At 44.8% G+C, this 12,921-nt stretch overlaps 1 protein-coding gene across 1 annotated transcript in view; it reads right to left on the bottom strand.

The window, feature by feature from the left end:
* Positions 1-1,139: 1,139 nt before the first annotated feature.
* FAT3 (FAT atypical cadherin 3) overlaps positions 1,140-12,921 on the bottom strand; it is an 801,625-nt gene continuing 789,843 nt past the window's right edge. Inside the window, exons 25-28 of the mRNA XM_070365061.1 lie at positions 12,125-12,238; positions 8,245-8,304; positions 7,466-7,501; positions 1,140-6,812 (exon numbers count right to left, since the gene is read on the bottom strand). Coding sequence (XP_070221162.1) covers positions 6,190-6,812; positions 7,466-7,501; positions 8,245-8,304; positions 12,125-12,238 — 833 coding nt within the window. The 3' untranslated portion in view covers positions 1,140-6,189. The remainder of the gene's footprint in view (positions 6,813-7,465; positions 7,502-8,244; positions 8,305-12,124; positions 12,239-12,921) is intronic.

The following is a 12,921-nucleotide window of genomic DNA, read 5'->3' on the forward strand; positions in this document are numbered from 1 at the left end:
TAAAAGCTCTTGCTTTGTCAGCACATGTGTCTCCTCGGACAACTCGTTTCCTAGTGTTAGACAAGACCCACTTTCAGGCCCTGGAAGGGGTCCCCCTTCCTGAAACAGATGGACAGGCAACCGGAGGATCGCAGCCCACTTGGTCAGGAGAGACTGAAAGCCCAGCCAGGGGAGCACGGAAGTGAGAATCCAGCATCCCGGGGAGGGAGGGGTCGGTGGAGCTGGGCTGCTGGAGCGGGCAGGGCCAGCCCCAGGCCTCTCAGTGCCCGAGGAGGCGCCTTCGTGCCGCTGCTGCTCAGACAAGGATGCTCTCACAGCAGGCCTGGCCCTCCCGCGCCCAGGAGGGGTGGGGACTGTGCCTCTCCTTTTGTAGTCAGTCCCTTGTGGTCTCAAGTTAACTTCCTGTAATGTCACTTCTTCAGAAGATCAATTTGGCACTCCTCAACTTCTCTTGTATATATTTTGACTTTTAGTCTGTATACAAAATTGTCTAGAGCTCTGCTTTTTGGAGGAAACTTCGGTGCTAATTGTGTCCCCAATTTTTGGGTTTATTTATTTATTTAGGATGGAGAAGGCAATGGCACCCCACTCCAGTACTCTTGCCTGGAAAATTCCATGGACGGAGGACCCTGGTAGGCTGTAGTCCATGAGGACACGACTGAGCGACTTCACTTTCACTTTTTATTTTCATGCATTGGAGAAGGAAATGGCAACCCACTCCAGTGTTCTTGCCTGGAGAATCCCAGGGATGGGGGAGCCTGGTGGGCTGCCGTCTATGGGGTGGCGCAGAGTCGGACACGACTGAAGTGACTTAGCAGCAGCAGCATTTATTTAGGAAGAGGCTTGCTGGTAAAGCTGCCTAGAATGCATGGGGATGCATTTACAAAAGATTTCTGCAGTGATGAGGCTCAATGACCCAGCACTGTTTTCATCCCCATCAGGAAAAAAACCCTATAGGCGATGGCACCCAGTAAGAAGGTACATCAAATTTCAGTGTAGGCGTGCACCAGACCCCGTGGGAGTCTCTGTGGCAGAAAGAAGTTTCTGAGGAAACTACTATCCCTACAAATATAATTGCCATGTGAGCAATTAACGGAAGACAAATGAAAGGCGACCCTTAAAAAAGTCAACACGACTGATAGTTTCAATTTTTTCTTTTTACTTGAAAATTTGTTTAACCATCAAATTTTGGCAGTTACAAACCTGTACACTGTTCGTTTTTTTTGTGGGTTTTTTGTTGTTGTTGTTGTTGTTGTTATCTTTTTTGTTTTTCTTTCATTTTTTTAGAAAAAGAACACAAGACTGAATACTGCCAACAGCATTATATGCAGAAACAATTCATTTCCATAAGGGACAGGATCCACTTTAAGTGTTAGCTTTCCCTTTGCATAAGGTTTGGTGTGTGATGTGTGTGCAAGTTGAGGTGAGTGTATGTGAGTGTGAAGAAATGATGTACTTCATTCTGAATCTGAAATGGCATACAAATCAGGTACTTAGTAACTGGGCAAAACACACTCGATTTTTAAAATGTCAATAAAAACATTTTCTTGGAAACAGAGAAAGTTAAATGAAAACAGTGGAACCAAAGAAAGGCTATAGAACATTTGGAAATGACTCAAAAACACCATTTTCAAATCTAAAATGCTTTATGTGTGTGTGTGTGTAGTTACCTCAATAGTTTGCAGACCAACAGCGTGGGTGACTTAACATTATATTCAACCCCCCAAATTAAAGTATCCTGATAGGCATCAAATACAGTATATCTACAAAAGCCTGGAAAATTGAAACCATTATATACAATTTTATAAACATTTTAACACCGAAACATACATCTTTTACAAACCAGCCTGTTTGTAACAGGTAAATTTACATGACAATCTCTCTGATACAGTGCTTAAAAAGAACTGCTTCCATTTCTGAACACATCTGAACACATTTGTCATTTCCCAAAATGCAGTAGTATGGGCTCATAAAATTGTTCAATAGTAGCAATTCAGGTATTTGTTTGCCAGAAGGGTACTACAGTACATACTGATGGGTCCAAACACACTCCAAACGACTCTACGATTCTCGAGTGCATTCTAAACACTGGAAGAGACTAATTATGGCCTTTGTGTAATATTACATACTTGTAATTATTGCTTTTCATTATTACATAAGGAAAGAAAATCTTATTCTTTTCCTATCTCTTAGCCAGCTGGCTAAATATTAACTGATGCCAAATCCACATATGGCAACTTTAAACCCTAGAATTATACAACCAGAAGCTTAAAGACATTGTGGATTTCCACCAGACTAATGTGCAGTTGAACGCTGCAGGACAAACCCCAGCAAAAACACAGAACCCGCCTTGTCACAGACCACACAAAATGATAACGCTAAAGAAATGCCTCTTCACATCTCCATTTCTCATGATTGGAAGCTAAAAACAAAAAACATAAACCCTAACCACTTTAGCAATATCCGTGCACTGGGAGGGCAGCAGAGAGGAGAGACCAGACGATTATCTGGACAATGCATGCCAAAGGAACAGCAGAGCTCCCAAAATTCTCCCATGGAGGTGTCCCTGGGTCCTAAATGATCTAGTTGGCTTACCTCTTGTCTCCCTGATGCTGATCATGTAGACTCAGGCATCGGCGGGGCAGCGGGTGGGTGGGGGTGGGAAGTAAACAGGAATTGGCCAACAATGTTTCCCTTGCTTCTTTTCCCCAGGCTCTGCTAATGATTCCCAAGAGTGGTTCCAGGTAAGTTCCAGGAATGCATCAATCCCCTCTCTAGGTTTTCACCCCAATTGTCTGATAGGATAAATCTTAAATGCATGGACGTGACTTGTTCATATCACCAAGTCTTCTACAATGGCATTTCATGAACTGGCAGGATAGGAGTACATGGAAAGTTGGCATGGAATGAAACTCAGTAACAGAATCCTCATAGAAGAAAGCAAATAAATTAAACACCTACCTTATCTTTTACAGCCCAGAGCTTCTGCTGACTGTATGACAAGCACCACTAGTCCAGCTACTCTCAACCTAATCAGAATGTGTGCAATACAAGTAAAGTGCCTACAATGGGCTATGGAAAATGGCTTCCAGAGGTAGCACATACAGGTGAGGAAAACATGTATGGGAAAGACACTAATTGGCTTAAATCTTTCCCATGTGGTTCATCAGGGTGAATGGGGTAGGCATAAATACCAGGGCTGGGAGGAAAGAAAAAAGAAAAACAAATGGACCCGGTAGGTAATATAATCAGAGCTTTACTGTACTTACTGATCAGTTTGAGTTCCATTTTATAACTATCATTCCATCCTCATTTTAGAAAACATTCATTTGGTGAAAGCAGTTTTGATAGATGTCCAAAGAAATGTATGAATTTTGTCAATACACCTTTCCTATGGGGGCTGCAAAAAAAACCTAAGATCATGAGGCTTCCAGAGAAATACTCTCCATGAGTTCTATCTTCTAGTATATCCCAAAGCAGGAATGGGGTGAAATCAAAGCTCCAGCAGAAGCAGGCAGATACCATGCCCCATGCAGATTAGTGGTGAATAATAGTAATAGAAAGAATACTGGTCAAATGGATGAGTTCTAGTTCTTGTTCAGCTACTTAACTTTCTGTGTGAGCTTGGGTGAGTCCCTTCCCCTCTCTGGGTATGTTTCCTCTTTGATAAAATAAGGGGATTGGATAAGCAGATCTTAAGGACCCTTCCAGCTCTTGAATCATTGGTCACCCCACCTAGTTCCATCTTGGCCTGGCTGCAAACCATTTCAGAATCTACAGGAAAAGCTAATTATCCAGAAAGTGAAAAGATACCATGTGTTTAAAGGTAATTGATCAAAACATAACACACTTGTCTGGGATACATTTAGCTGCAGAGCTACTCTGCAGAAAACCAGGGGAAGATATCCTGAAGAAAGAGGTATTTTATACAGTTCAGAGCCAAGAGTGGGCACAATTTTCTTGGGTGACTTCACAACAGCATTAGGATCTATTTATTACTTCATTACTGGGTTCCGAGGGCACTCTGCCTGGAGGGTATGCTGTGCAAGCAGGAGTGACTCATCGGCATTAATCTCCTTCTAATATTTCCTGGGGCAAGAAATGAATTGTTGGTTTTACTTTGATTGTTTTTTATGCCACTGCATCACAGAAAGTGTAGCAGCGATTCTATTCTAGACCATTCGTTTGTCATTTTCTCTGTGATTCTTGCAAATGGGTTTCTTACATAAGGAACATACCAAAGATTTCATTCTCCCAAGCAGCCTTAGTGAAATTCATTTATTTCAAGACCACAGTGCAGATAATGTTTCCATGAGTAGGTCTGACTAAGAGATAGGAAGAGGAGAAAAGCTGAAAAATCTGTGAAGTGTATGAGTGTACAGTTTACTCAGGAAGCTTGAGAATGAATAGGAATTTTTGTTTGTTTGTTTTAACCACAAACTTGTGGAAACACTCCTATAAAGAAGTGGACTGAACATGAGTGAAACAACTGAAAAATACGTCTGAGTGGATGAGACACACCAACGCCGTATGTCACCAGAAACTGTGGACACAGAGATTCGCTCATATGCAGAGAGTGCAAATACGCATTTATTTAACCATGGCCTCTGTGCACGTGCCCATGAGCCGACTGATGCAAAAGAGAAAAGTTACTCAGCTCATCACCTTTAAGCTTCGAGTTACTGTATTCCCAGTCAGATGATTCTCCTGGCAATTTTGGAAACTCAAGGTCAAAGCCCGCATGTCGGAAGAGAGGAGAACCAAAGGGCAGGGGGTAATGAAACTTTATACTTTTTTCAAGTAAGAGTTTAGTTCTGAAAAATTTTAACAAAATACTGTTTTGTCTTCTTCCTTAAAAAAGCTCAGTTTTGCTTCAAGTTAATATAAACGGCAATACCAAAATAAAGTTAACTGAATCGGAAAAAAATATGGCATTTGGTGTTTCTCTAATATCATCAAGATCAGAGAAATCGGAAGGTTGGCCTTGCTGGCAAGATTTTTAACACAGGTTGTATCCTAAAACCTTCCTGTCACTTTTCCTCAAGAGCAGCCTTACTGAGTGCAAGCACATATCTGTACATAGGCCCAGATACACACACTATTATAATTTATACACAGTAACTAATCTTTCTTCTCCTTTTTTTAAAAAACAAAATTGCATCTATAGTGATGATGCTACCAATTTAAAACACACACCTTTTATCTGCATTATCAAGAACTGTGATTATCTAGCTGAAAACTTTGGAAGTATTAAATTTTTTTCCCTTGAATTTGTGAATTCTGCTTAAATCTCTCAATATCTCTCATTCTAGGGAACAATGTACTAAAATATTCCTTTTTTTTGTCTCTTTATTTCCTGATTCTCAGAACAAAGGCCAATTTCTGCCTCAATGTTAAAACTGTAGTTACAGTCAAGAATATTTACTGGAAAACACAAAGACTGATAATCACATTCTTTCCAATGTTTGCACAATATTAACTTTCCCCTCAACTTACAAAATGGGACCCAGATATCTCAAGTATTCCTCTTCATTGATATCTTTCTCAATGATCATAAAATATAACTATATTATTTTGGATGCTTAACACAAACAAACAAACAAAAATAACTGAGCATACTAAACATGTTACCCAAACCTAACTTTATAGCTGAAAATTGGGTAGCTTATTTAAAAAAAATAAAAAGTTGATTTGAAAGGCTTCAGCCCATTTTCTTATTTAATAATGGTCGTTCCTCTTTTCTTTTGCCTAAGAGACTAACTTTCCCAACAGTCATAACTACTATTTTCACTTCCCCCCATTGGCTCAAAATTACATGCAACAAACCCTCTTGGCTTGCTGCCAGTTATTAATACTGCAAGGACCAGACCGACGCTGTAACACTTCCCAGGGCACAAGACTGCACAAAGCAGACAGACGGGCCGTCTAACGTCACGGCTGAGCTTGATTCCCCCTTGAAAACCTCGGTGCACCTCTGGGTCATGTAGGCAGGCACGTGCTGCCCGGACGATGGTTCACCTCTCAGAAACAATTTCTGAGCCTTTCCTTTTCACCCAAGCGGAGTCGAGCTTGCTCGTGACAGTACGGGGAAGGAGTTTCCAGCTGAAAATACCACGTTGTTTGCTGTGCGGAGCTGCGAGCCGAGCCGGTCTCTGCGCGTTGTGCCAGCCCGCGGGCTTGATGCCGCCTCTACACCTGAGTCTGCTGCTGGGTCTCCAGAAAGGGAATGTGGAGGCTGGCGAGGCTGAGCTCCCCAACGCTCTCATAGTCACTCACGGCCACTTCGGAGTCGTCAAAGCCGCAGCTGGCCGACACGTCGGAGGACGAGGGGCCCCGGGAGTTGTGCAAGGAGAGGGCCACGCCATCTGCGGGGCCCGCCGCGGCCTCCGCGCCCGGGTTCACGCTCACAGCAAAAGTACTGAACTCGCCGGCGGCGGGCGGGCCCCCCACGTCCGTCTCGTGGGGGAAGGGGTGGGGAGGGAGGTACTGGCTGGGGTGGAACTGCGGCCGCCTCCGGCAGCCCGGGCTCAGCGTGCCGGCCAGCGAGCCGGGCCGCGCGGGCGGCAGCCCGTCGTACTGGTCCGCGAAGTCCTCGGGCAGTGGCGGCGGCAGCGGGTCCTGCCCCAGGAAGTCATCGTCGTGCGGCGGCGGGTACTCACTGTCCACGTCGTATCCCCCCAGGTAGTAGTCGCTCTCCAGCCCCCGTGCACTGCCCGGTGGCGCCGCGCCCTCCTGGCTCTCATAGGTGGGCACCTCTTCTATGTCGGACAGGCGGGCCCCAGGCATCCAGTCGGACGTGTCCCAGTGGTAGGCTGTGAGAGGGAAGCCAGGGCAGTTAGTTTCCTCCAGGGCGGCGCTGGGCACAGGGCGCAGAAAGCCGTGGGCAGGGGACCTGGCATGCAACTTTCAATGCCCAGGAGACAGCTAAGAAGCCAGGCACAGCCCCATGCTTTTTATAGGGCCCTTCTCAGGCCCAGCCGTGCTCTTGCCCTGGGGGTACAGGCAGCGGCAGCTCTGAGGACACCTGATTGTTGCCGCGTCTCCCTCTCAGCCTTGGTGAGCAAGGGCACGCTGTGGAAACACAGTTCTAGAAGGCTCTCCCCTCCACGCCCTCTTTCTAGCTGTAGGCTAAGTGCAGAGCCAGGCTGGCAACATGCTCTAAGAGGCAAGATGCACCAGCCTTCCTGTGGACAGCAGGAGGGCGGGAGATACCCGTGCAAATGAATGAATGACTGGGGAAGGGAGAGGCTTGGGGAGGGAGATGTGAGCAGGGCTTTCACCCCTAGTGCTGAGCACACAAGACACCTGGAACATGCAAAAGTCAGGGCACACGAGACACCTGGAACATGCAAAAATCAGGTCAAAGACACTCAGAAACGATGGAGGGAGACGGACAGGTTAAGAGCAAACTCAGAAATTTCTAATGCATAAGGAACATCTGGTGCTGGGGGCGTGGCAGTGTCACCTCGGTTGAAGTTCTGTCCTTGATCCATGACAGACACTGTTTAAATACAAAGGGAGAAGTGAAACTGACAGTCCAAGGCATGTGAAGAGGGTACAACAGGACATTTTAAATGACTTTTAACAATGCTCCTATTCCTCCCTGTTGTTATTTACAAAACAAACAAACAAAAAAACCCATCTATAGCAGGCCCTAGTAGTTTTAAATCACTAATGAAAGTTACTTGATTGAAATCAATCCCCATAATATTGTAGCTTTGAATGATTTCTTAAATATCCCTAGCTCATGGTAGGTGCTCAATCATGTTGAACGTAAGAATGAACTTAGTATTAATCTGGACTTCAACTAAGTGGATATTCTTCTCTGGGAAGAGATTTTGTAAAAAGAGTATCTCACATATTGAAAAAATTATGAACTGGATTTTTTTTCAAAACTGTAAAATTCACTCTAATTCAGAGAGAGACATTCAGTGTCTCATTTGAAACCACCTTTTTACTGTTGCCAGCTGATTAAAATCACCCTTAGTTCATAAAATAAAGAAGCTACAAGGATGTATTATACAGCCCAGGGAATATAGCCAATATTTTATAATAACTATAAATGGAGTATAACTTTCAAAAAGTATTAATCACTATGTTGTACATCTGAAACATATATAATACTGTACAATTATACTTGAAAAAAATAAAATAAAATCATCCCTTTTTTGAAGTAACAAGGAAGCAGTATTTCCTAAAAAGGTAGTTGCCCAAAGAAATGCTACGGAAGAAAACAGTAAATACCTTCATTCTCTATAGTGTCAACTACATTGTTGACAAGCTGAATGACAGTCACTATGGATGCTTGTGGCCAGGAAAGACGACAGGAGGGAGGAGAAGGACAGTCTCAGGTTAGTTACGTCTTCTGAATATACACTCTTAACAACAGCACAACAACAACAAAGGAACTGCCCGCAAATGCCCAGAGCTTCCCACAGTCCACCGACTGGACTACAGCGGACACTCTTATCCCCTGGGGTTCTCGGAGGAAGGGAAACAGCAGCAAATCTAAAGGCATGGTCGGCAGGAATTGCCACGCCATAAATTCACACCTCGTGGCCCAGGGAAATCAATCTAGGAAGGCAGAGGCTCATAAGCTCATGCTAATTTCTCATTAGTAACTCCCAAAGGCTCCGAGGAAGATCGCACTATTCCCAGGGATAATTACTTGCTGGTCAGCCGCGCTACTCTGAGCCAAATGCCAGTCATGGACGATGACCTTTGCAGGACTGATGGTTTCACCCTCACATGGCACCAACGGCAACCTGGGACGACCCGAGGCCCGGCTCCCACCCGCCAAGTGTAGATGGGAGCTTGGCCTCTGAAATAGTCAGAAAATGAGGAGGAGATTTCTGTGCCCACCTGGGTCGCCTTAGCATCTGATACCAGAAGTTTTTGGCGAGGTGATCAGGCTTAAACCAATGGGTAGAAGGCTAAGTCAAAGATCTCTTTTCATAAACGTCATATTACTCTTGAAAACATATGGCTTATGTTTTCAATCAATATCTTTTGATATTGATTTCTAACATAATTCCACAGTGATTAAGAGAACAGACTCTGTATGATTTCAATACCTTTAGACCATCAAATTTTTGTACCTTGTTTTATGTCCCTGGATATATTCCAGGGTCTCCTAGTTTATAGTCCATGGGAACTTGAATAGAATTTGTATCCTACTATTATGCAGGTCAGGAAGCAACAGTTAGAACTGGACATGGAACAACAGACTGGTTCCAAATAGGAAAAGGAGTATGTCAAGGCTGTATACTGTCATCCTGCTTATTTAACTTCTATGCAGAGTACATCATGAGAAACGCTGGGCTGGAAGAAGCACAAGCTGGAATCAAGATTGCCAGGAGAAATATCAATAACCTCAGATATCCAGAAGACACCACCCTTATGGCAGAAAGTGAAGAGGAACTAAAAAGCCTCTTGATGAAAGTGAAAGTGGAGAGTGAAAAGTTGGCTTAAAGCTCAACATTCAGAAAACGAAGATCATGGCATCTGGTCCCATCACTTCATGGAAAATAGATGGGGAAACAGTGGAAACAGTGTCAGACTTTATCTTTTTGGGGGCTCCAAAATCATTGCAGATGGTGACTGCAGCCATGAAATTAAAAGATGCTTACTCCTTGGAAGAAAAATTATGACCAACCTAGACAGCATGTTGAAAAGCAGAGACATTACTTTGCCAACAAAGGTCCGTCTAGTCAAGGCTATGATTTTTCCAGTGGTCATGTATGGATGTGAGAGTTGGACTGTGAAGAAAGCTGAGCACCGAAGAATTGATGCTTTTGAACTGTGGTGTTGGAGAAGACTCTTGAGAGTCCCTTGGACTGCAAGGAGATCCAACCAGTCCATTCTGAAGGAGATCAGCCCTGGGATTTCTTTGGAAGGAATGATGCTAAAGCTGACCCTCCAGTACTTTGGCCACCTCATGCGAAGAGTTGACTCATTGGAAAAGACTCTGATGTTGGGAGGGATTGGGGGCAGGAGGAGAAGGGGACGACAGAGGATGAGATGGCTGGATGGCATCACTGACTCGATGGACATGAGTCTGAATGAACTCTGGGAGTTGGTGATGAATAGGGAGGCCTGGTGTGCTGTGATTCATGGGATCGCAAAGAGTCGGACATGACTGAGTGACTGAACTGAACTGAATTGTGTGAAAATTGTATAAATCTTAATTGTATTGAATTGGTTCATGTGCTTTTCAGGTCTACTTTGTATGTGTGTGTTAGTCGCTCAGTTGTGTCTGACTCTTTGAGACCCTGTGGACTGTAGCCCGCCAGGCTCCTCTGTTCGTGGAATGCTCCAGGCAAGAATACTGGAGTGGGTTGCCATCACCTACTCCAGGGGTTCTTCCCAACCCAGGGATCCAACCCAGGTCTCCTTCACTGCAGGCAGATTCTTTATCATCCAAGCTACCAAGGTCCACTGTATCCTTCTACTTTTCAGTATATTCATTCTATTAACTTTTGAGAGTTTGATATTGAAACTCCAACTAAAAATCTTAATTTACTTAAAAAAATTGTAATATATAGTGAAATTATCTGCAATTTTGTTCTGTCTTTTCTAAGTCTCCTATAAATGTGTTATCATACTTTCATAATTTAAAAAACAAGAATGAGGAAAAAAACAACACTAATTGGAAGAAGATTCCTAACACTTTAGGAAGCCTGCTGGAATGGACCAGCCTAGAATGCTAAGCATGAAAGCCCAAGTATGTCATGGAGCAGAGACTGTGAAAGTAGTCAACCGGACATCGTCACTGGAGTTGCTGTCCGGAGATGGAAACACTATGTTCTTGGGTGCCTCTAGATGAAACAAACAAGAGACAGCTCTTCTTCTGGTAGGGCTGAAGAAGGGGGTAAACACCAAGGCAACCAGATCTGGAGACCTGCCTCTGACCTTCTGATATAGGCTGGAGGAAGTCTGCTGTCAGCGTGGCTTGTTGCCCAATGGTTTCTACACCTCTCAGGAGGGCCAGGGATTTGGGAAGGAAGTGGGAGGGATTGAGGGTAGTGATGGGGAAAGCAGACTATTTTACTTCCGTGATTGATGTTATAGTCTTGGGGCTCCCCTGTTTCTATCTTTACCTGTGGGGTGGGAGTGGGGGGACAGCAAAGACTGTGTTGTTTTCATTTTGTACTTCATGGTACAGAATGCCCAGTGTTGGAGGCAGCACTCAAGAGAGACTCTGCAAGGGTTTAGGGTTGAATGATGCCATACATTAATACATATTCCATTTTTACCAGTTGTTGACAAATGGGAAAACGGCATAAGGTATAGACTAGGATAAGGTTGCCTGTCTATTGATGACTACTGGAAATTATTCTTGGTTCATCACCGTGTGGTAAATTCTCACTGTTTCATGACCATTTCTGCTCCCCTCCCCTTCCTGGGGGGATCAACCCAGTCTCCAAGCCTGGTTCCTCAGGTCAGAAGACCGAGTCCAGAATTAACACCCTCTCCGTAAGCAGGGGCTCGTAGGCAGTGGAGGCGGTGGCTGTGGAGTCAGTGGGGCTCATGAGCCACATGGGACGGGATGCACCATTTTGGGTGCATGTTAATGTTTCAAAGGAGCGGATGTATCATGTCTACTAGAGTCTCCAAAAGCTCACGACCCCACACGATCATAAGGGGTTCTCAGCTGAATGAAGGCACTGCCTCTCTGGGAAGCAGGTTCTACTGGAAGGAGGTCTTGCCTCTGAACGAATTTCTAATGATGCGGAGGTTGGATGTAGAGTGAAGAGTGAAGACATCATCACGAGTTAAAAAAGGAAATAAATCACAGTTTGCTAGAGAGTATTCTTTGGGAGAAGGTGGTTCCATCATGACCCAAATCAAAGAGGACACATTGCTGGAGGTCTGGGGGAGCCTCATCTCCTTCTGCGCCTGCTCACAGCTGGGGCAGCTCCATGAGAGCTTTGCTTTTTCTGTGAAAACACCCAACAGTGGTGTTTTCCAAAAACACCAAAGTTCACCAAAAAGCTGTGAGCATGGGCAGAAGTCCAAGATCAGGTCAGGAAACGAAACAGGTCCCATCACCCTCCCCTCAGCCAGCGGCTGCCAGCACAGGAAACACCATCCTCCAGGGGAAACAAATCCCGGGACTTCTTACCATTGTCGTCGCCCGAATCCGACTGGAAGGAACTCAGGGACTGAACTTCCGAGTTGCTGCCTTTATTACTGCCTGCAAAGCAGGTTACTTCTCCCGGGTCATCAACCCCTTTGTCTTCGCGGACAGCCAGAGAGAAAGCAGAAATGACACTGGTTACCTTGTGCATTTTTCCAGCCCCGTCTCTTGCCAGAGTTCACTCCTTGGGGCGCTTTCATCTGCTTACAGAAAAGAATTTAGCCACACAGTAGAAAATTGATTGTGCCATCGGGGGCAAAGGTCTGTCAATCAAGAGATTTACATTATGGATTCGAAACCCTTAACCCGTGGCAAATGAGCTTCCAAATAGCTGACAGCCAAAAGTCACCGCTCTGTCTTCAAAGGGGAGAGACTGAGTGAGGAGTGAAGGGACGATGGAGTGGGCTGGGTTTTGCCCTTCAGAGTTAATTTAAATCATTTGCATGGACCAACGTGGTGTCAACACCAGGTTAAGTGAGATTATTTTTAAAATAGGGGTATAAATATTTTATAGGCAAGAATATCATTACAGGTCTCCAAACTTCATCTCTGGGGAGTGAGTGAAGTTTTCCATGTCACCGTCTAGAGGGCAGCGTCACACCACTTTTTGGGAATGGCAGCACGCGGCACTCTGGCAGGAGGGCAGTCGGGGGTGTGGACGTGCTGTTAGCCACACACTTCCCCTTTCTTTGCCGCACAAAGACAGCCTGCACACACACACACCAACAGACACCCACACAGCCACACACGCTCTACAGGGCTACTGTCTTATTTGATGGACT

Source organism: Bos mutus, chromosome 29 (genome assembly GCF_027580195.1).
Source record: "Bos mutus isolate GX-2022 chromosome 29, NWIPB_WYAK_1.1, whole genome shotgun sequence".
In the NCBI taxonomy this organism is placed as follows: Eukaryota; Metazoa; Chordata; class Mammalia; order Artiodactyla; family Bovidae; genus Bos; species Bos mutus.